At 34.4% G+C, this 23,797-nt stretch overlaps 1 protein-coding gene across 8 annotated transcripts in view; it reads right to left on the bottom strand.

Moving 5' to 3' along the window:
- The window catches only part of PHF3 (PHD finger protein 3), a 51,917-nt gene that overhangs the window by 3,969 nt on the left and 24,151 nt on the right, over positions 1-23,797 (bottom strand). For 7 of the 8 annotated variants that reach the window (XM_065056202.1, XM_065056203.1, XM_065056206.1 and 4 more), the window contains 11 exons: positions 13,221-13,548; positions 12,035-12,212; positions 9,327-9,477; positions 9,044-9,200; positions 7,912-8,028; positions 5,666-5,797; positions 5,046-5,178; positions 4,342-4,537; positions 2,877-3,024; positions 1,331-1,420; positions 255-450 (listed from right to left, as the gene is read on the bottom strand). In XM_065056202.1, the coding sequence (XP_064912274.1) occupies positions 255-450; positions 1,331-1,420; positions 2,877-3,024; positions 4,342-4,537; positions 5,046-5,178; positions 5,666-5,797; positions 7,912-8,028; positions 9,044-9,200; positions 9,327-9,477; positions 12,035-12,212; positions 13,221-13,548 (1,826 nt within the window). Of the gene's footprint in view, positions 1-254; positions 451-1,330; positions 1,421-2,876; positions 3,025-4,341; positions 4,538-5,045; positions 5,179-5,665; positions 5,798-7,911; positions 8,029-9,043; positions 9,201-9,326; positions 9,478-12,034; positions 12,213-13,220; positions 13,549-13,661; positions 17,160-23,797 lie in introns of those variants that run through there. The other variant, XM_065056208.1, reaches the window with a different exon arrangement.

The raw sequence follows: 23,797 nt of genomic DNA, 5'->3' as shown, positions 1-23,797 counted from the left end.
AGAAGAAGAATGTTGTAAACATGAAACAAAGTTATATGCAGTAATTTTTCCAACAATACTTAAAGCATCCAAAGAATCTCACAATGGGAAATTGATGTCTTTTCAAGAAAGCTAATATAAAACTATGGAAAACTCACAATATATTTGAACAGAATAACTGGCATTTTTAAATGTAATTTTCTCTTATATTCCTGTTGTAAATGTCTTTAAGTAGCATTACAATAATAAAGTTCTAAATTCCAAGCTGTACTTACCAGGCCCATCAAAAGGCACAAGATGATGTGGGACTTTATCTGAGGAACCTAAAGGGATGAGGTACAAATCTTTCACTTGCTTCATGTTATTAGCTGCTACACCATAGCGTTTTCTACTGCTGAAATAGGCAAACAACAATGCATAGGATATCTGATCCTCTTCAGTGACAGGGGTAAAGCGAACTACACAGATCTCCTGTTTACAAAAAGAGAGAGAAAAAGATAGTCAGATACATTTTTCTAAGAAATTTTGATTATTTTAGTGACTGCTCTTTATTTAAAAGAATAGTTCAGATGAAGATAAAAAGTCCCCCCATGAATGCAGATAAAAAGAGACACAGAAGGAGCAGTAACAGGGCCAAAAATAACTAAAGAAAACTGGGGAAAACAAATAAAAAGCATTTAGACTATAAAAAAAAAAATGAATTCCAGTGCATGAAGGTCAGCAAAAGCAAATGCAAAATCTTGCACCTTGAGATGGAGTAACCCCATGCACCAGGACAGGTCGGGGGACCGGCTGGCTGAAAAGCAGCTTGGCATAAAAGGACACAGGGATCTGAGTGGACAAGCTGAATGTGAACCAGCAACTGTTCATGCCAAGAAGGCCAAATGCATGTGGGTGTCAGAACCACAGCAGCCAGCAGCCCAGGGGAAATGATTATTCCCTTCTATCCAGCAGTTGTGAGAGAGCATCTGGAGGACATTATCTAGTTGTGGGCTCTCCAGCACAAGGACACCCCGCACACCACGGGACAAGTCCAGCAGAGGACCACTGAGATGGTTTTGCATACTGTCACAGCACTGAAACTAAAGAGTGACACTTGAGTCATGTGGTGTCCAAACATTCACAATGAGTTACTGGCTCAAAGGAATACAGGTATTCTCAAATAGCAAATGACAGCTTAAGATTAGATTGTAAGAAAATACACATCATCAGCTGACATCCAACCCACTCAATGGAACAGTCAGTTATCCTTACAGTGTCATGTATTTTGCAAATGTTCCAGAAAAAAAAAAATCCTTAGGATCAATAAGATATAGTTAAACAGCAAGTCTTCAATATGTAAAATTCTTACCTTGGTCCCAGAAGCTTTGATTTTTTCTACATACTCCCAGACAGTGTGAGGTGATATTCTGCCACCTACTTGAATACTATCAGGTAAATCCTACGAGAAAGGACAACAGATATCTGAATCCAACTTAAAAATTGTGGTAGAACCTTCATAAAATATCTGTTCAACATGTTAGACATACTTCATTCTTACAGCTCTTAAATTATAATTTAAAAATATTAGTAGAGGTCACAACAGTAGAAACTAATTAATATTTATATTTTTTATATTTAAATTAGTATTTTCAGTGCAAAGTGAATGATCTGTACTAAATTCATTATCATTCAATACTGTTTGTCTATACCTTCCCCAAAATTATTTATTTCAGCAACATTAACTGTAAACATAACTGAACTGTGCTCTGGAAACACCCAAGTTATCTGTAAGATCAAACTGCTGTGGGAGCCCCACACCTACGAAGAAATATAATAAACTTTCAGAATCTTTATCATGAGGGACAAACGTAACCTACTCACACGTGCATACATAGACATACATTTGTTCTTGGGTACTTTTGAATTCACTATTCACAAGTAACAAAAATAGACTTTCAAAATTATTTAGGAACAGCTAAGGAAAAACAGTTTTTTGAAATAAAGCAGAAGAGTTTGCAGAATAACATATTTGTAAAATAATCCTTTAGTATTAAATGGTATTGCATATCCTGCACTTCGCTGAAGATTTATAGCAAAGATAATCACATTAATAGAAGACCTAAGTGCTTTTAATTAGAAAGCTGATGCATCCTGTGTCATTGGCAAGAAGTAACAATGAGCCTTATGAGCCCTCCGATCCTTACTTTATGCCATGAGGACATCTATTATATGCAGTTGCAGCCCTTTCCTGCCTCTAAGACACTGAAGAGAAGGCTTCATAAACTTTTTGCTTTCAGGTAGTATTTAGTCTTATAAGGTTAGGACCAGAATTGCCACCAGATAGGCAAAAAAATACAACCCATTATGCAGGCTTCTGTTGTAGAAGATGAGAAGTTTTCTTGCACTGTCAACAAAAAGAACCAGTAGACACTTCTCTGCCAAAAATTGGCAGTGACTCGTTTAATGCTTTCAATTCAAAACTGAGATCAAATTTTCTCACCTCTAATTCAGAAAATGGATGGCACCAAGGTGGTTATCTCAGTAGCAAATTTTGTCCTATCTTTCCCTCCTACTTTACACTAGAGAAGATGTTCTATAATAAACAAAATGTTCAACTTCTATAAAACCAGCTCTGGAAATTACTCTGCTTATCCTCAAGAAACATCTTACACTGAGAGCAAAACATCTTAAAACATATCAAATAACTTGAATCCTAATGAACCACATAAGACAAGCTGAAAAACACCTTACTTACAAATGCATATCCTAACCCATGTCCTCCCACAAACACTTTACTCAGAGCAGTGATCACGCTTCACTGCCTTTCCTCATTATACTCTGATTAGCCTACAAGGTAAACAAGTCACTGAAGATAACAGATGAATTTTTTCATTCTTTGCAGTAAATATAAATACCTCCGTTAAATAATCAAAAGAGCCAGAAACTGGATAAGCCTTAATGACAAACTTTGCCACTGAAGGCATATTGATGAAACCCTTCCAGATGAAATTCAGACGTGCCAGAAACAGACTTTCACATTCCACAGTTCCAGGTGTTTCTGACCTAAAAAATGACAAACAAAACCCACTTTGTTTAGAATATGACATATTATGCAAGATCATGTAAATTATAATCTTTCTTTGTAAAGGAAATTAGTTGTCATTATGAATTTTATTTTTAAGTTAAACATACTTGAGGGTCAATGAAAAGAGACAGGCAGACAACCACGTTTCTCACCTTCCAGAGGAGTAGGTATGTGTTACATTAGGGGACTGCCAGACAAGCAGCACATTAGTTCACTACTGTGTCTTTTGAGAATGGAGAAGTTATTTAGTCCAAGAGTTACTAAATGCTACTGAAGAGGACACACAAACACATGTAGGTGCTGCAGACCCAGTAACATCTTCCCCTGCCATAGAGAGGCGGAGAGAAGACCCTTGTGGGCCTGTGGGCCTTCACCCTGCCTTGCTGGCTCCTACATATTTCAACACAGCCCAACGTGTTATCTAGGCACACTATCAGCAGTTTTAAGCTAGCCACCAGTACTGCCACACATTTGCTGTTACAGTAATACAGTAACCTACGTTTCTTTCTGTCTACATTAGAAATTACTTATTTGAATCTCCAGCAAACTATTAAAAAAAAAAAAAAAGTCCACTGTCCTTGGTAAAGGATCACACTGTCCTGATAAAGGCAGAATATCAGCATGAACTCTGGTCAATTCTAAATAACTGGGAGTCAATGTTTTTCTAGAAATCTCTCCATCAAACAAAAAAACACCCAGCCTCATAAACTGCAATTCCCTCTTTAGTGGGTAACAGAGTGTGGGAGAAAATGAAGAGAGAGCTGACAGCAAATATGGCAACAAAACATCAAGCAAGCTGCTGTTAGCTGTCATTTCTAGAAAAGTGGTGCTGAGATTTTAAACTACCCTGACTTAGCAGTGTAAATGCTCTGTTTAGAGAAATCTCAAATTCTGCAGCTTTATACATACACACGCTCATTCAGTTGCAGCACTGTACATAATACTTTTCTTAATAGCAAAATACAATATGAAATCAATTTTCTGATATTTTTAATATGAACTCGTGCATTTTTAGGCCCTGTTGCACCAGAAAATGTAAGGCTGTTTACTCTTCTCCAAAAAGAAAATGTGGTAATTAGAAATTCTGGAATCACAACAATATATGTAGTATTATTTATACAAATGCATAGCATCATTTACTTCAGCAGAGAACCCCATTCCTAAGAAGCTGTATAACTTCAAGTATACTAATGGATTAATGAAATGGCATTTGAAAAATTAGCTTTAGTCATAATAGCTTAACAAGATTAATAATGTCTTTCATTTTAAAATACTTTTTCTACAGTTTATATTACTTTGGGAGAGGTGTCAATGATGATTTTGATGAGTCTTGCTTATCATCTTCCAGTAATTCTGAAGCTAAAATACTTGACGTTGACGAAAGGGCATCTGCAATGCTCTCTGCTTCGTTGTCCGACTGCTTCCGTGCAACTCCAACAGATACTTTCACTTTTTTTGCAGAAAGATCATCAGTAGGTGGTGCCATTCGGCCTGCAGAGAATGAATTGCAATGCTTTTTATTTTTTATTAAAGACACAAAAGTGGACTTCCTCTGAAGATAAGGAAGATGCACCAAAAATACTATATCTTGCCACTGAAGTATCATTTCTTTATCCTAACTTACATTTTATAAATATTTATACAAGTTTATACACTATGTATTTATATATTATTATCCGTAAATATTGCCACTGTAATGGGATAAGATAAAGAAATGAGGAGTCAGCAATAGCATGTACACTCAATTAAAGAGATTTCTGTCCCTGCAGCCCCCGCCCCTTTTTTTTTTTAAGTAGAAGGCAACTTTATGCCAATAGTGTATCATGTCAATACTGTCTCTTTGGTAAATTACAAAGTAAACCAGTGCTTCCACATCTCTGTCAGCAAACTAAAAAAAACACCCCACATTTATTTACATTCTTGAGGTATATTGAGATTTATGACTGAAAAGCATTAAACAAGCATGATGCATTTATTTTTACATGCTGTGCAAAATTACCTATGCAGATTTTGCAGTTAAGATCAAAGAGATGATTTTTATGTTGACTTGTAGTGTCTGGAGATGCAGATTCATTTGCTTCTTTATCTTTTTCAGCTTCCTCTGACTTCTCAAAAACCTTCGTATTAGGTTCCTAAGAAAAGTCAAGCACTTTTCAGTTGTCTTTTTTTTCCTCTGTTAATAGTGCTAATAATGCTACTCATATTGCTTAAATATTTGATGGTATTTTCTTCCCTTCAGACATAAAACTGTCCCTTTAGCTGTATAGCCTAAAAGACTATCACAAAATCTACTAATGCATTTAAAGAATGAGCTGGAACTCGTAAATAACTTTTAGGTAAGATTTAGAATACTTTCTACTATTGCTAAAATCATACAGTCATGGACTTAACTTGGAGAGGGGGCAGGAATAATAAATACAATACAATACAATACAATAATAAAATGCCCCAAACCCACAAGGCCCAGAAGTGAAAGTCAGTAAGGTTAAAAGAAAAAATAAACTCAAACCAGACCTAACACATAATTACATATGTGAGCAACAAGATCATATACAAACCACTTTACACCCGTACTATCTATTAAATAAATACACTGCGTTGCTCTTTTTTCTTTTCTACCTGAATTTCCATAACTTCCTCTTGCTCTTTCATTGGTGTTTCACTTTCAATTTCTATTTCTCCTTTGTGAGTAATTTTTGTGATAGGTCTTCTTTCAACTTCTCTCTGTTCTTTCTCAATCATTTCAATTGTCTGCAAAAACAGGAAGTTATGTATATTTACTTACATATGATAAAACTTGGAAATTCACAAATATAACAACAGAAAATTGAACTGCAATTAAGGAAACCCTCTGAGAAAAAAAGGAAACATTCTTATTTTGCAAGTGTCAAGCAGCAGGACTAACTTCACCAACAGTGTAGCAAGTAATTTTCAGGCATGTGTTTAAACAAGTTATAAAGCCGACTTTCAACACTGAATTTAAAGATGGGTAGTTCTGGTGGCCAAGAGCTATAATAAAAAATGCATCAACTCTTTTCCTATAGTAATAGGGACAATGTAGGACATAAATACATATATTTTTCCAAAGCTTGTCTTTTGAGTACATAGAACTAATGCTCTACTTCAATAAAATCATTTAAATGTATTCTTAAAGAAACGGGTATGCTAATTCTCACCAGCACTGCTGCTTTTCTCTGTTGCAAAAAATAAAACATAAATCATTAATTCTAAATTGCTTCTTAAAGCACATTTCTACTTCTTAAACCAATACAGTTTGTGTTGGCTGTCCTCAATATTGCAAGTTAGGTTTCATAAGGAAACAAGGATCCTATGATTGCATTACCTGTCTGCGAAACACCTACAAGTTACTTTTGAACACACTGGGGAAACTTCAAAAATATTAGTAAGCAGTAGTTTCAAAGTTTTGCTTGAATAGGAAAATTAAAGGTACAGACAAATTATACATTTATTTTACATGTTGTATTCCATTTCAACTTCTAGAAATTTTTAAGTATTTCTCTGAAATATTTAGGACCCTTCAGTAATTTTTAAGCAGTAGGTGCTTTTGTTTTGAAGTTGTAGCAGAGGAATACTTCTTTGTATGGTCTGTTTTCAGTATTTTATTGATGTTTATAAAATAAATGTAATGAAGACTTACTACAAAAGATGGGCTTTCAATAGCTACAGAATAAACATACTTTTCATGTCTTTCTAAGCTCTCAAAACAACTTTAAGATAACTGAATAATTCAACAGCTATTTTTGCATAGGAACTAGTAGAAAGTTGTGTGACTCATAAACAGGTCTAGTTGCAACATGCAAAAAAAAAAACCCAAAACCCAGGAATAATAGATGATGAGATGCTAATTGCAGTGTCTGAAACAGCATCCCACTGTACTGAATCAGTTATCTCTGAACATTCCTTTCTTTCGTTCTGAACACATAGAATTCAAGAGGATGAACTTTCATTTATTCTATCTTAAGTACCTACTCATTGATTTTTTTATCAGAAATCATTTGATATAACCCACAATTCCTAATACCATAAAACCCAAACACAAAATGCATCTGTTAACACCATCCACATTTTGCACCTTTCAGTTCTATGAAGTGGCATATAAATACCAAAGATTCTGTCAACACAAATTCAAATTTTGTAACTAACTGCAGTTAACTATCATCAGACTAACTGCCTAATAAACAGGGTAACAGCCAAGAAAAGGGTATCTTTTGTAAAATTAACACAGCTCCTTATATTCCTGCTTCCCCTTTGAAACTGTCAACACCGCAATAAAGACAGCATGACCCTCTGTTTTGAGAAAAGTAATGCTCAAACTAACCTAATAAACTTTGTACTTTTTTTTTTATCTCCCCATTTAGAGTGTTTTTCAGACTGGCAGATCAGGTTTTCAGCTTCAGGTTTACTTCTTGGTGGGTGAATTGTCATGCTCCATCAGTATGTAAGTTATAAACACCACAAGTTCAGTTTGTTTTGCCTAAAGGGTTATCTCCCCCTTTTTAAGAAACTGGTGGATATAAAGAGCCAGCTAGAGCTTTAAAATCTTGTTGGATATAAGAACAAAGACGCCTTCACTCTCAAGACAGAAGAAAGGAAGAGTGAGCAGCAACAAAGCTGCACGGAAAACACATGGTTTCCCCCCTTTAGGAATTTACTGCACTTCTCTCACTTCTGTCCTAACAAGCCCTTCGTGGTTTTAATACTAAATAAATTCTAGAGATCTTCCTGATTAGTCAGAGTTGCTTTGTGAAATGCACATTCTGTCCTTTCTACACACATTTAACCTGAAAACAGAAGTTAAATATGCTTAGGCAGTCAACTAAACAACATAAGTTGGCAAATCTCACGTGTCTGTTTTCTCTCCGTCTCCAAGCAGCCAGTTCTTTGGAAGCCAGTTCTTCTGGGCTCATTTTTATTAGATGGTCTGGTGTAACCTCCCCTTTCAGTACTTTCTTAAATAATATCTGGAAAAAGTAGAAAAGTAGAAAAGTTAACCAACAGGAAATAAAGCAGAAAAGGAACATGCAACATATTCTGTAAAGCTATATGGATTGTGTGTTTTTGCAATTATCTCCCACTGTAGTAAGCAGTACTAGATTTTATAAGATACAAGGTTAATTCCAGAGCTCCATTTATTCTACATATCAGAATGTATCTACATAAACTTTTAATGATCAGATGTATAATTAGCTGCTGTTCAAATGGAGAAAGTGAGTTTATGCCTACTGCAGTAGTAACTTGGGAGGTTTTTTTGGTAAAGGTGCAAATGCCCTGTATTATACAGCAGAAAGAAACTAATATTAACAAGGATGTCTATGCTTCTTGACTGACTGAACTGAATTCCTAAAGTAAAAAAAAAAAATCACCCATAGCTTAGCACTATGAGCAAAGAGAAGCCAGTGACGGAATTCAGCCAGTTCATATAACTGAGAGTTGGCTAATGACAACAGTAGTATACTACAGACAAAGCAACTTGATCAGAATAACCGACAAAAGGACAAAAGATAGAAGTTGAGGAGGTATGATGTTGAATAATGGGCTCACAGAAAGCAGAAAAGAGAGTAACGACCAATCTTGAGAAATCTGGGCATGAAAAAGCACAGTGAGACAAGCTACTGGACAGAAACAAAAACAGGGGCAGTAAGCAGGAAAGAGTTATGGGGTGGGACAGGGACACCCAGACAACACATCAGTGGTAAAACAAACACTTAACCTAGGCAACTCGTATCCAGTACACTTTGAAACACTGGGAGCAAGGAGTTGAAGAATTAATGATGGGGAACAAGAAAAAAAAAGAACACAGAGAACACTGAGTACACAAGAGGACAAACAACATCAAAGAGATGATGAAACATACAGAAAAAATAACAAACACGATAAATTGTGAAAGGATTAAAATGTATCTACATAGAAGACTGTTTCTTTAATCTAAAGCAAATAAATGATTTCTGCAAAGCACAACAAACAAATAATACATACATTATTTTTAGGATCTTTTAGATTGAACATTAAACTTCGGTATTTGTTCTTGTACTTTGAGTCAGTGTCCCGAAAAAAAGAAAACAACTCTCTCTCAATCCTTGTGGCAACTTTTCCTGCTCTCTCCTCAGGAATCTTTAAACTGGAATCTGTCAACCTGCAATAGAACACAAAGACAAAAATAAGCAACTGCTTCCAAATAATTAATATTTTTTTCTCTGACTTCAGAAAGAAAATAATTAGAAATGTAAATTAATAATTTCATTTAATAATGTATCTTTACCTTTTCATCAGAATTTCCTTAAGAGACTGCTTGACACTTTGTCTTATCTGATCAGCAGAAGGTTTAGAAGCTGGCACAGCTGGCACGTGTGTTGCACTAACATTTCCCTTCTCGTTTTTCTTTTTCTTAATTTCTTGTTTCTCATGAACACCTATGAAAACACAGAGTTAAAAACTGTAAGCTACTCAAGCCACTGCTAGAAACTTTTACCATTTGTAGATGTCATTTTTATTTTTAAACTGCTAAGAATTGTCCTTCACGGATAAGGAATGGACTCAGAGAGTGGTGGTTGTTTTCTGGTGGTAGTGGTGGTTTTTGTCTTGGTTCTGTTTCTTATTTGGTTTGGATTTTGCATTACATAGATTAATCCAGAAAAAACTTCCTTCATAGAAACAAACAGGTCTTAAAGGACTTTCTTTTACACTAACCTAAGATGACCAGTACTTATTAGCTTGATCTTAAGTAGGATTTTTGACCTTAAATTTTTGTAAAAGCTTAAATTAATTTTTCAACAACTAAAGTGAGAAATACTGTACTGGGAAGCACTTATTACAAGCATATTAAACTTTACCGTAAAACAGCGTTTTTTGTTAAACTTGGCATTTCTGTACCTGTTAGTCATCAAAATTGTTTCAACTGTAACAATCTCAGCTTCTGATTCAGGTAACAGACCCTCTTAAACAAGGCCATTATAAGGTTTATGCCAGAAATAATACAAAGAGTGGAAATTTCTAATCAAATTAAAATAATTAAAGCAAAAAAACAAAATTCCTTCAAACTTTAATTTTCAGAGTGTCAACTGAAAGCTCATTTGTCTCAGCACATGAACATGCCACTAATTTAGAGCAGTAACCTTCTATTTATTAAAACAATGGGAAATAAACAATATTAATTTATACACTTTCTAGTCTGAAAAAGAAAGAAATTGAAGACCGATGAATATATAACTTGAGTGTCTGATAGCAAAAAGAAGTATTTCGTTACTACTTTCGCCTATTGACTGCAACTTAAAACGCATTAATACTAGAAACAAACTAACTGCAGTTATAGGAAGACAGATTTTCTTTCCCGTTGGACAGACTGTGTGGTTGGATCACCAGCTCCCTCAATAATGCAACTATCATCCATATCAAAATGACTGATTTCCCCTTCCTCACCAGCAAGGTGGTACAGACCCCAGACAGCTGTTGGCCGCTCTGCGCTGTCATCTAAAGCGTCCATATGCCAGGATTGTTAAGTAAAGCAGCTCTAGTAATGCTTTTATTTGCTCATCTCCTCCTCATAAGGAGGATGATAAAATGGACTAAAAATTTTCAAAAAATGTAGCCTGAGGGCATCATCCACATGCCAGCAACATTTTGGCAAAGTTTGGACCACTTGAAAGCACAGTCCCGTAACAAGGAAATTAAGGGCAAGATTAGCAATAACCAAAGCCACTATAAGTATAATTCAAAGCAGTTAAGAGATTAAGACAAATATGCTGCTTAATAATTTTAGGCTAATTGTCCTAAATGAGACTGCCACACCTCCCATCTGTTAAAAATCATTTTTAAGATTAACTTCTATTTTGAAATGGTCATTATAAAAGTCTTTTTGTCACCTCCTAGTTCAATTAATATATTTTAGAACAACTCAATTATTTAATGGATGCCAAAGACTCATTTCACTCCATGTAATTTGCAGCTAAAACGGATGTCAATTGTTTTGTGACTCTGAATTTTGAAGCTGAAAAACAAAGTAGTTGAAGTGTAAAAGATACCATTCAGTATAAAATATTTATATTTAAATTTAGACTTAACCCTGACATTTTCCATTGTTTTCTTCCACCAAAAAGTTTGTAGAACATATCAGCATTGGCAAAAGACCAGAAGAGCTGCATTTTTTTTGTTTGTTTTTTGTTGTGTGGGTTTTTTTGTTTTGTTGTTGTTTTGTTTGTTTGTTTGTTTTGTTTGGGAGGTGGTGGGTTTTTTTTTGTTTTGTTGTGGGTTTTTTTTTTTTTTCAAGACAAGAATTCAAAGCTTGAGTTTAGGAGACAAAGACGCACATCTCGCACAAAAGCTCACTACTGTTTCAGAGATTTCAGTCTCAAATGACAACAATTTCGTATTACCACAATCTTGGTAGAAACGTGCTTCCTGGAAGTGAGCTGGGGAGGGGACAGAGGTTGCTGGGAGGAGAAATACATCCCTTCAACCTCTCAAATAAAACTTAGATGAAAATCTGATCGCTCAGTGTGCAACAGAATGTTCCCCTTTGACATGAGTTAATGTAATTTGTCAATTTGCGCAAAAGACATCATTAAGACTAAGTATAATTTATAAAACACTTTTATGTACATTAAGTACACTTTTATGTACATTAAGTATTTCATTGTATTTGACGGAAGAATATTTCAAAGTTTTCTGCAATGTGAAATGAAACTTAAACACAGAGATATCTTTGTGTACTTTTTCTCCCATTCTTGATTATGTGAGCATCCTCTACTATTAAAACAGGAGACATTCACACATCTACACAGGAAACATTCACCTGCTAAATAAAATGAGAAATAAAGATCATAAATATCATGTGAACAAACAGCTCTTCAGATCACTATCACTTGCACTGCAAAATGTGGTTTGAAAAACTGATTCTATAAAGAAAGCCATCATCCTGCACTGTACATACATGTGAATTACAGTATATAGTACTTCACCAAACCTCACTACCTGATTTCATGGACCTTTCAACCACACCAAGGGATTCTTTAGTTATTTTTTCATTTTTATCTTCAGTGGACCGCCGAGGAATTACAGCAGTTTGTGATCCTTTTCGAGCAGGAACATGTTGCCCTTTTTTAGTATCCAAGTCTCTGGACTCGGACAAGTTCTTCCCATCACCAGATTCCTGAAATAAACATTTACAGATTACCACGCTACTGAATGACACAATGCACTACTGCATACTTACCACACTTTTTTTCCCCCAGACTTTTCCTTTTTAAGTACACTGTATAATTAATTGCCTCAATGGATGCACCATCATATTATATTTTCTAAAATGTTAACGAACAATATCCCAAATTACTGCCAAATATTGCTTAACAATCTCTTTGAAATATTAGCTGAAGACACATCATGGGCAGTTTGCAGCTAAGCTCGATGTTGAAAACCACTATGTTTTCTACTATTTTAAAAGGTCAGGGATACCAATGAACATCCCTTAACCAGTTTTAGCTACATATCTGCAGGAAGCCACTTACAATTAGAAAGCACGTGTAAACCAAAATTACACAGACTAGATTCCATGTCAGAATTAAAATACTAATATGCAGAAATAAGACAAAAAGGATTACTGATGATTAAGTTATGATGAACATGATGCTATATACTAAAAGATTTTAAAGAATTTTAATAAAGACATCTCACTGCTTTTGCAAATTATCCTTTGGTTAGTAAAATGAGACACAAAGCAAGCAGAAAGGCCCTAATTAAAGCATTAGACATTTTCTTCTACATATAATCTTAAGTTAAAACAATCAAAACTAAAATACTGTTTTCATATTGTTCTACAGATAAAAAGATCTGCAGTTTCTATCATTCAGCAAATTGAGAGATATCCTGTAAAAGTGTTTAGAAAGAAAAATGCACAAAGTTCTACATACACCTATACATATAGGCATATATACACATGCATATGATGCACACATAACCCTGCTAAATATAAGGAGTTTAGCAATATAGTCTTGAAAAGAGTAAAGCCAGTTAGAAAATGAAGTCACTCCGATAATAATAATGAAGTTCTAAATTAGATGCACAAAAATGTTTGAAACGTGGTTATTTTAAATGGCAGGACGTTAAGAGGAAGCTCCTTCTACCTCAAATAATCAACAGAATTTTAAGTACTAAGACTTACCCGCCTGAAGATCTTGACTTTGTGCTTCCCAGTGTCCTCTGTTTGCTTTGTTTTTTCACTTGTTACATTTAGATTACAGGCAGGTGTTTGCTTCGACATCCCTGGTTTTTCACACTCAACTGCTTTTTCTTCTATATGGATTTCAAGTTTCACTTGAGTATCTGGTACAGTTTGATCAAAACACTCCATTTTTTTGTCTTCTTCAGCACAGCATTTCACACACACATATTCTTTATCCTCTTCACCCATCTGCTGTGCTTGAGAAAGACTCAGTCCAACACAATCACCATGAAACCAATCATCACATCTGCCACAGCCCACCATAAATCTGAAAACGAAAAAGCCGTAAGTCAGTGTATAGACTATGAAAGAAGATACATCAACTTAAGCAGAACATACCATACTTGTTTGGATTTGTGCATCTCAACAATTCCTCCTTACCTGGTAAGTGATTTTCTTTGTAGCTTTACATCCATCTCCAGCCTTACGACATGGTATGATCTTCTTAAGAAAGAGGTTTTTTGACTTTTTTTTTTTTTTTTTTACTTTGTAATAGTCCAAGAGAATATCATAACCTCATTGTATTTTTTGTAACCTACCAACAGGATTTTTTCAGACTGTTTATTAAAAAAAAAAAAAAAAAAAAAAGAAAAAAATCCACAACTCTCAAAACCAGTAAACTTTTTTGTAAAAATTTGGAAGTCTTGGAAAAAAAGTTTTCTTGAAAGAGCACATTATCCTTGCCTTCCTTCAAATATGATCACCATCCTTACAGGAGAAATGTATTGACTACAATCTTGCATAGCAGTCAGAGATGTCTGAGAGTTTTGACAAATACGATTAGCACAGAAACATCAAGATATGAGTTGGGATTTCACATCACATTCCTTAGACCAGTACTACTGAATTAATTCCAGAAGGCTGACTCTTTACTAGTGAATATGAGAACAGCAGTTGGCTTCCAACTACATCTGGCTAGCTTGCAATGTCTGACTGGCTAGTTTTAAATAAGGTACTGCCACTTTTGTGTTGCTCAGCTATTTTATTCAGATTTGAAGTTATTTAAAGACTGTTTCAAACACTGAGTATCATTTAAAGGACACTTTTCACAGTCACTTAAAGTGTTTCATTATTTTGGAAGTTAATGTAACTCTAAGTACAGATTGTATTTTGAAAGTGTAAAAATCACTTGGTCATAAATAAAACCACCATTTCTGAGTATTTTGCAGATGTATTTTGCAAACTTCATTAGGTATGACTAGTACCTAACTGCACTGAAAGGTACAATTTCCAGTGGAACTATTGTGGAAGGATGTGAAATTTCAGTTAGACAGGTTAAACATATATAATATGTATTCCAGAGACTTAATTGGTAGTAGTTATTTTTTTAAAATCCTTTCTTATAATAATGAATCATTACTAAAGAGCCTTTGAATGATGTAGCAAGATCTCTTGCATTATCTACTTACATTCCCTTTCCCCTTTCATAACTTTTTTTGCTTTATACTTAAATAAAATATATTAAATATATGTACTATGATATATATTGTCTGGATGAAGAAAATCCAGAAAGACTGCAAGTATATTATGAAAAATGTGAGTGCTTTATTAATACTGAAAAATTTACCTAATTATTATTTTAAATTCCGTAGAACACAGACCCAATTTAAAAAGTAATTAAGTGAAATGTTGTTTCAGCAGTATATTCAACAAGCTAAATACACTGACCTGCAAGCCCTGTTTCTTCAATATCCTATAAATTTCTTTTGTAATATGATTCTAAGGAAAATTATTCCTAATGTATGTATGGTCCTATTAAGGCCAGGATCTGCTATCTGCTGTCTTATCTACTCTGCAAAACCATATAGAAATTATAGAACATGCTTAGAAGTCTCATTCACCAGAACTGTGGAGAAACAGTCCAGATGGTTTGATGCAGATACTATATTCCAGAAACTATAGGTATCTCAAGAGATTAAATATCTATTTAACAGCGATATTTGAAACACAAGAGAAGAAGAAAATATTGTGGTTTTATGTTCTGTCCTTCCTTATCCAAAATAAATCAGTATTAAATCAGTCTTAAATTTTGCTGCAGTAAATGGCCATTTTGATGTAAAATGAGTGTGAGAAGCAGCATGAGAAAAAGCTCATTTCCATCTTCACTAGCCTATAATGCTATTTGTGAAATTTGAAGAAGAGTTTATCTACTTTGTGAAGAAAACTATTTTCTCTTTTTGAATTTTCTTTTTTTCTGAGCTGCAAGTACATTTTTGGTAGTAGTCGCGACCAGCAAACAGTATCTGCCCATCTACTTAGCAGCTTCTACTGGGAAGCCAGAGGTTCCTTCATGTTTTGTCAGTACCTCAATCTTTTCAGACCTGTGTTCCAGCAAAGTGAAGAAACACGAAAGGTAACAACTGCTTCTGATGGCCTTGGCAGAGTAATACCATAACATTCATAAACACAAAAGGAAAACAAGAGAGAAGCAATGGGACTTTAACACAAAGATGATTGCTCCTGAAAACCTAGAGCCAAACGCACAATGGCAGGAAATACAGCATGAGTGCCTATTCTACAACTGCGAGGATCCACAAGAGGATGCTTTACATAGGATACAATCTCACACCACGAAAATAAAATATTAGTAAAGTTTTGGGAACACCAAAACTGGTCACAAAAATTCCAAATATAAGATTTTCTACAGAGCTGAAATAAGATGAAAGCATACAGTCAAGTGCAAAGCATACAGTCAGGTGCTCCTTGCTTAAATGGTATTTTAGAGTGCTAATGAATGAATGCCTTTTGGTTAAAAATAGAAGGAAACCAAGAACACATTGTCTTGAAGGCACAACTACTACTTGAATTTTTATTAAAAATATATGTATTTCTTTCCCTGTTTGGAAATTCAGGCATTGGAAACTAATTTGTTATACGAGCAAGGTAGACTGCAATCTTAAGCAACCAAAACAAAATTTTGATTATTTAGAAAACAGATTAAATTTGCAAAAAAAAAGCAGAGATGAACTCCAGAGACTAACATATATAAGTTGCTGCACATCTTCAACTTTTAAAGTGACAGCATATGGAATTTTTCAGCTTAGCTGACACATATTAAGTGGGAAATAGGAATAGTGTATGATGAGTAAAGCACCAGATAGGCATCCAGTCTTATATCTTTATTTTCAGGTCTATTTACACACCAAAAAAAAAAAAAAAAAAAAAAAAAAGAAAAAGTTAAAAAACCTATAGTGAATTCAGCTCAGAAACAGACCATTCTTCCCCAGGAAGATATACCAAGATGGACAGATGTCATTCAAGCCATCTTAAGGAAACTACTGAATATCAATTTGGCTTCATTCCATTCTTCACTATAAGGTTTCAATTACACTATATTTAAATACAGACAACAAAACTTCAGAATTCAGGATTCAGAAACTGAGACTACAAAGAGAATCTGGAAATGTCCATGAAACCTGTACTATAAAAGAGAATGTTGTGTTTAAGATTGTCTTGCTTAAACCTAATTATACCAAATGGCAATAAAAACACTGGTGCTGCCTGTCTAAAAAAAGAGTCACTATATCTAGTGACGCTAGGCAAATGCAGGACTGTGACTTCTGAGACTGGGAGAGAACATACTGATTTTGGTACCAGTAATGCAAACAATCCTTTTTACCATAAGGCCACTTTTACATCTTTTTCTGTTTCACTCAACTGCCCACAAAACATAATTATGATTTGTAACAGCAATTATAATGGGGTAACAGGCAATGCTCAAAGACTACAAAGAGGAGTCAAGAGAAACTGAAGCCTGGCTTGAAGGATTAAGGATGTCCTCTTGCACAGCTGTCAGAGTTTCGATTGAAGAGGTTCTGGTATCTTGGACTATTAAAACACCAAAGATTCTGACTGCAGATTGCTTCAGGTTTGAAGTGCAGGTGTTTTACCCATGTTGTAAGGCTGGATTGGAAGATGTAAAGCTGAAAGAGAAAAAAAAATGTGTTTTAAAATATTAAATCATGCCACATTCAAGAACAGAATCGCTTTCATTGGGAATCAATATAAAAACAAAATTTTAAGAAAAAATCTAAACAGCTGACAGGTGACAGCTGACAGTTCACTGAGAACTTCGCATTGAGTAGGTTATTGTTTCATTCCTTTTAAAGAATCCTCTTGGTTGTGCACACATCAGCATGATAAGACATACCTTAAAATCAGAAAGTAATTGATAATACATAAAAAGAGATGGGCAATAATTAATGCAAACCTTCCACAATCTCTCTTTGAATTGGGAGATCTTCTTTGGTGTGTTATTTTTAGTAAATTAAATTCATCTGTTAGATGAAAAAACTCAGGCTTGAGTGATTTATTTTCAAAATATACACGCCATGTTTTAAAATTAATTTACATGCAATCAATTTATGTAATAAAACCAAGTTTCCAGAGAAATCCACTACTGTGAAATGGTATTTTACAAGTAAAGTGAGTAGAAACTATCTCATTCATTAAAAAATTGTTTGTTGTAAAGCTATTCTTATGAGTAAAAAAGAAGACAAAAAATTAGGAGCTGTCAGAACAGTTCAGTCCAGGCCAGTAATTGGCATTTTAAGATTAATTAACGATATGAGAAAATCAGAAATAATTGGCTCTCTTTAGTCGTTTGCATTTGTGGTACATAGCACAGGGAAAACAGAACAACAGGGCTCAAATCTTAACAACAACAACAACAACAAAAAGCAAAACTTAAACTATTCTAAATAAAACCCAAACCCCAAATTCACCTAAGAGGAGTAACATCACCATTCACGCACTTTTTAACTATTAACTTAACTATTAACTTAACTATTTTAACTATTAACTTAACTATTAGCTTAACTATTTAAAGCATGTCCTACATCTGCATTTTTCCCCCTTAATTCTACTATTCAACAACCTACTATAAATTCTGTTGTAAATTTGTATTAACATTACAACTGTCTCAGCTGCATTAATGCTACAGTCCAGCCAACGTTACAGCAGAGACACTGCACAGAAGCAACTGTTTTTCCTTCAGCTCTTAAAGATGTCACTAGTAGAGGAGCAGCTTTAGCAGAGCCTCCACACCAGTGAAGCAGTATGGGCTTAATTGAAAGCTCAGGCAAAATGAATGTTTATATAAAAAAAATATATGCTCTACCTTGTCAGAGCAGATACAAATAGCAGTTTCTCTTGTTTGCTTTTTGTACAAGTGTAACACAGGTGACATGGTTTTTCAGGTTTTGATCTTCTAGAAACAATAACCGACTATCTTCAAAGAAACACTATCAGCAGACCTCTTTTACATGGAATTCGCAGCATAGGAAAAATACACTGCAAACTTATCGCCTAAGTATTCAATTTCAATAACCCATCTTTTACATAATGTAACTTCCTTTTTCCCTTAAAGGCACAATTTTCTTTATTTTTCACATTACACAAACCTCTCCAAAAAGGAAGCAAGCAGGGAGATAAGCTCTTTGAACTAAAGGTGAATACATGAAGCGTGCCCAACAACAAAACAGGAAACTGAACTTCCCAAAACCTCAAAAAAATGGGTACAATATATCTCCTAACATTAACCACATGTATATACATATATTAATTAAAAAATCATAATAACTAGAGGAAGCTTCATTAGCAGTGCATTCTACCCACATGTTGCATCTTCAGGATTGTACATTCTATAAACTGCATATATACATAGATACTTTATAAAACTATGTATTTAAGAGAGCTAATGCTATCCCTTTGCCTGTTTCCCTAATGGTACTGGTATTAATATCAATCCTACCAGTACAGCAGCATAGTAATATAACCCATATAAAAACTACTAATAAAATGATACAGTTGTAAATATAAAGTATACTGGAGTCCTTCAATGGTTTAATTATACATTACAATGCTATTTTGCTTATACTGTATCATTCAGTTTTTGTGGACATGCATGATCACTTTTAATGTTGCAAGGTTTTTCACAGTGGAAGAAAGCAGTAACAGAGGCAGAAAAATTAAAAGTTTCAATGACATCTTGCACAATCTGAAATTTAACATACTATTCAATTAACATGTACTAGAACTAAGGCATAATTATTCTAATTACTGTTTCTTGTGAAGAATTTTGTCATAACGATTCATTTGCTGTATATGCATCCACTCTTAAAAAAATATGCACAAGTAATTTAAGAATGCAAATTATATGATCACCTGGTTCCAAAATAAGTTTACTGAGGTATTACCACTCATTTCAAAAAACAAATGTCCTAATAACTTTTATTATAGGAGAAAAAAACAGGTCCCAGATTATTTTTTTAACTTCATCCATCAGCCAAATTAATCTTCTGTATTACAGTTGTGCAGAAACTTTTTTGTGACTATATATATGAAAAAGATCAGGAATACTGTATCTTTGCTAAATCAACTTCTGCACTTTCCAATTAATTGCCTTTTAAAAATATAGCAAAGTCTTCCTTCATATTAAAGAAGAGTCGAAATGTGGGGGGAAAAAGACCCTAAGTAAAACTCTGGTCCTGCATCACTTCATTCTTCTGTGAGCTCTGAGAAGTGTGGTTTGTTTCTGACCACACAAACTGCACCATCAAATACCAAGCAACAAGAAACAGAAAAAAAAACACAACAAAAACACCCAACCACCTACAGACTATTGAAAAACTTTACTAGAATTGTTGAATTCAAAAGAGGAAGTCACCAGCAACAAATTAAAACTACAAGCTTTGCTTGTGACATAGTGCTTTCTAGAAAATTTGCTTACAAAGATAATATCTCAATTTATGTACTATGAATTATTAATCAGAAATTGGTGGAACTTCTTCCATTAGAGTGCAGACAAGGGAGAAAATCTGCAAAATGTTAGTTAGGTGTTGTCTAACTGTACAAGCACAGATGAGTTCAGCCCTCCATACCACAGAGAACTTGAACATCTACAGTGAAAACTGGATAAATTCATATTATAAGCCCTTACACATCAGAAGGATGCATATAATGCATACAGGAAGAAATCTTAACATTAGCAGATTTCTCAGTGTCTGCAGTGCTACCATCATCTAGCTCTATACCAATAAATTATGTATTTTTCCTTCAACTATTTCCAGGAAAAATAACTATTGCTTGAGACAAAGCTTAATGTTTTCAACATCACTTGAACTCATTAAGAAGTTGAGGTAGTAATGTCAGTCTGGAACATTTTTCTATGTGATATGCATATCCATACACGTTTCATCTATACATAGATGAATGAAAATTTATGCATAAGACTTAAGTTACTAGCTGATGAGAAAACATCTGACAGCAATATGGGGACACAAAAGCAAATTCAAACAGGTTGAAAGCAACACTACAATGAAAACTAACAGTAATTCGAACTTCACACTGAAAAAAAAAAACAACCTCTTTCAGATGTGCTGAAAACTACTAATTACATAACTATCTGACTCACCCAGAAACAGAGTTTCATTTTCATATGAAACAACAAGTATCTTTTAGCTTATATTGCAAAGGTAAATAACTGAATGGGAATCAACACAATACCTCAAGCAAACAGACTGAAACAATTAATCCTAAAGCCACACATAGACCACCCACTCTCTGAGTAATGAAGATATAAAATTCAAAACTATGTTGGTTCAAGCACAGAAGTATCAAGGCAATTGGAAAACAGTGTGAAAACTCATGGTTCAAAGATCAGGTGCCAAAGAATGACTATTAACAGAAAAAAAACAGGCATGCCTCTTAGAAAGTAAGACACGTTATAACTTGTAAACTTTTTTGATTATACAAGTCACATGTTCGTAAAAAAGGATTCCTCCTTTCCCAGCCAAATTCATTTTATCTGCAATGCAAGGTAATCATACTTGGACTTTGCATGTTGCCAGCAAAGTACTGCATGGATTCCTTGAGATTTAAATTTACTTGTCAGATGCTTGTTCTGAAACAAATCAACATACAAGTACCATCCTTCTTCTACTGTTCTTCCGGCAGGAACAGTAAGTTTACTCTGGGGTTGTGAAAGGCCTATGTAAGCATCCCCTTTGGGGATTGTGTACACAAACAAGGCTGATGAAACCATCCCCACACATTGTCTTCAATTTGAATCAATTTCCCAAACTTAATATTACATTAACAAGTTAGTGGCTTTGCATTTATTGTAAGGAATACAAAAGGTTCAAGTGACTACTGTTTTGCAGCCTGAATTCTAAATGGTTTTCATTAACACAATGTACTGTGAAGCTGTTATGCATATTATTTCCCACCTTGGGGCTGCAAGGTCAGTTCAACTTCTTTTGCTACAAGTAGTTGTACCATAGCACTGATAAAAATTTCCAGCGTTTAAATATAAACACAAATACTGTTTCAGATCTTAGCTCTGTCTTTCACATTTGTTGAAATTCCTGTCATTTGTCAATATTTGTGTCTCACACTTTCTCCTTTTCTCCTATACAATGAAGAGAGGCCAAAAAAAAGCAAAAAAAAAAGAAGTAACCAGGCTGGCCAGCTAGGCTACTACAGAATGAAAACAAAAATTCCTTGAAAAGCAATCCACAAAGTGAGTGTAAAAAACTCTATCACTATAGTCAATTTTGATAGTTTTGATGTTTTTCCAGGTGATAAAAGTGAAATTTATCATGTTATGATTTTGTTTTTTTTGAACCATGCTGAAAACATTTTCTTGTTCTTGTACCAGTAGTTACACAAAAATGTCAAGGCACTCTAGATACAAGTTTTGCTTCTTCTTGTATCTTAGTGACATTAAGTGAATCTGAAAGGTTTAAGAGTTCTTATTTGCAGAATAAAATTACAAAATAAAAGTAATTTGAACAAATTAAAATTTCACTTTTTAGAACAGTGATCATAAAAAGTGCAAGACTGACAGTCCTAAGTCTTCTATTATTAAGCACAGGGCTCAATACAACATGCTTCCTCACTCCACTGCTATATCTCAGTCCCATTTTATATACAAAAATTCTGTGTCTGTGTACTAAATATCTTTCTTCATTTAGCAAATCTGGTCTTTTCCTGTTGAAACTGCTGGTTCTATCAGCAGTTTTGTAACACAGACATATCAAAAAACAAACAAACAAAACCTCAAATAAAACAATCCCAACAACTTAACAAAACTGACATTACAAAGTTGAGGATACCCATGATAATCATCTGTGGCAACTCATGGGCTCTCTCAATGCAACCTCAGCTGTTGATCCATATATTATACCATTCTTCTAGCAGCAACAAGGGCTGGTGATGCAAAATTGGTTTGTTGCATTTAATCCTATAGCAGTGCATATTATTTGTATCTACTGTATCTACTTGACTTTATAAACTACAATAAGCAGTTCCGGCCACTACTGTTATCTTCCCATTATTGGTTAGATTCATTTAGCATTCAAAATCAAGACTTTCTGAACTCCAACAAGATATTCAGAACAAAAAACCCACAGATGTTTAAAGTGTTAGCAAAAATACAAAGATAACATGAAGAGCTTAACTCTGAATTTTTAGCAAATATCAAGGAATTTACACCCCAAATATGCGTATTTTGCTCCAAAATATCCACAGAAACATTTTCACATCATGAAGCAGCCTTTCTGAATTTAAACAAATCACTGAAATACAGCCTACACATGTACTTCTACCACTGTGGTAATACACGAGATGATGAAAACTAAGGAAATACAAACTGCATAAAATTAAACACTATTATAGAGGCACAAATTGAAAAGAGATGGATTTAAAAAAAAAATACACATACCAAAAACCCCACATAAAAAACACACAAAACAAACAAAACCAAACAGAAACCACAAAACAAAACAAACAAACACAATATAAACAAACAAAACAAAACCAAAACAAACAAAAACCACACAAGAAGGATCTAAGTTTGAGTTCCCCTCCAATCAGGTAATTCCCACCTAGCAGGCAGAGCAAACCTAGCACTGATTCTTTTAACAGGACACACTGTTGCAGTTGCTATAGCTGCACAGTTAATGAACTTCATGCATGTTTTTCAAATGCAATATAATAAGTCAATGAAAATCACAAGGGCTCTTCTTCAACACAAACGACTGCTACAAAAGCCCCAGGCACCAGAGGTAATTGTTCGGTATTTCACTCTGACATACAAAGTTCTAAAGCACACTCACTGAAAATTAATATTAAAAGTTTCTCTTACGTAAGCAAAGGACTAATCAGAAAGGTCTTTGAAATCAATTTAAAACAAACAAACAAAAAAGCCTGGTAGATAAACCGCAACTATGAAAAGATAGTTAAATGTTAAATCCAGAAAATAAGTGGCAATAAAGGAATTCTTATTCTTGGATTGACAGTTCACTAGTGGAACCCAATGGCCTTTTTCAGTTCACATACAGTGCTTTCGTCACAGAGGGACATAATCAGCTTCAGATGCAATTTCATTATTAGGTTTAGTTAAAGCCTATTTCAGATATGCCTACATGGATGTTTTATAGGGTTTTTTTGAGACTGATGTTCTCCATCTCCCCACCGAGCTACTTCATTGCTCCTGGTTAATGTGAAAGCCTCGC

The sequence above is a fragment of the Columba livia genome, chromosome 3 (genome assembly GCF_036013475.1).
Source record: "Columba livia isolate bColLiv1 breed racing homer chromosome 3, bColLiv1.pat.W.v2, whole genome shotgun sequence".
NCBI classification, from domain to species: Eukaryota; Metazoa; Chordata; class Aves; order Columbiformes; family Columbidae; genus Columba; species Columba livia.
Note: the sequence above shows the minus strand (reverse complement) of the source record. Positions and strands in the feature narration are given on the sequence as shown.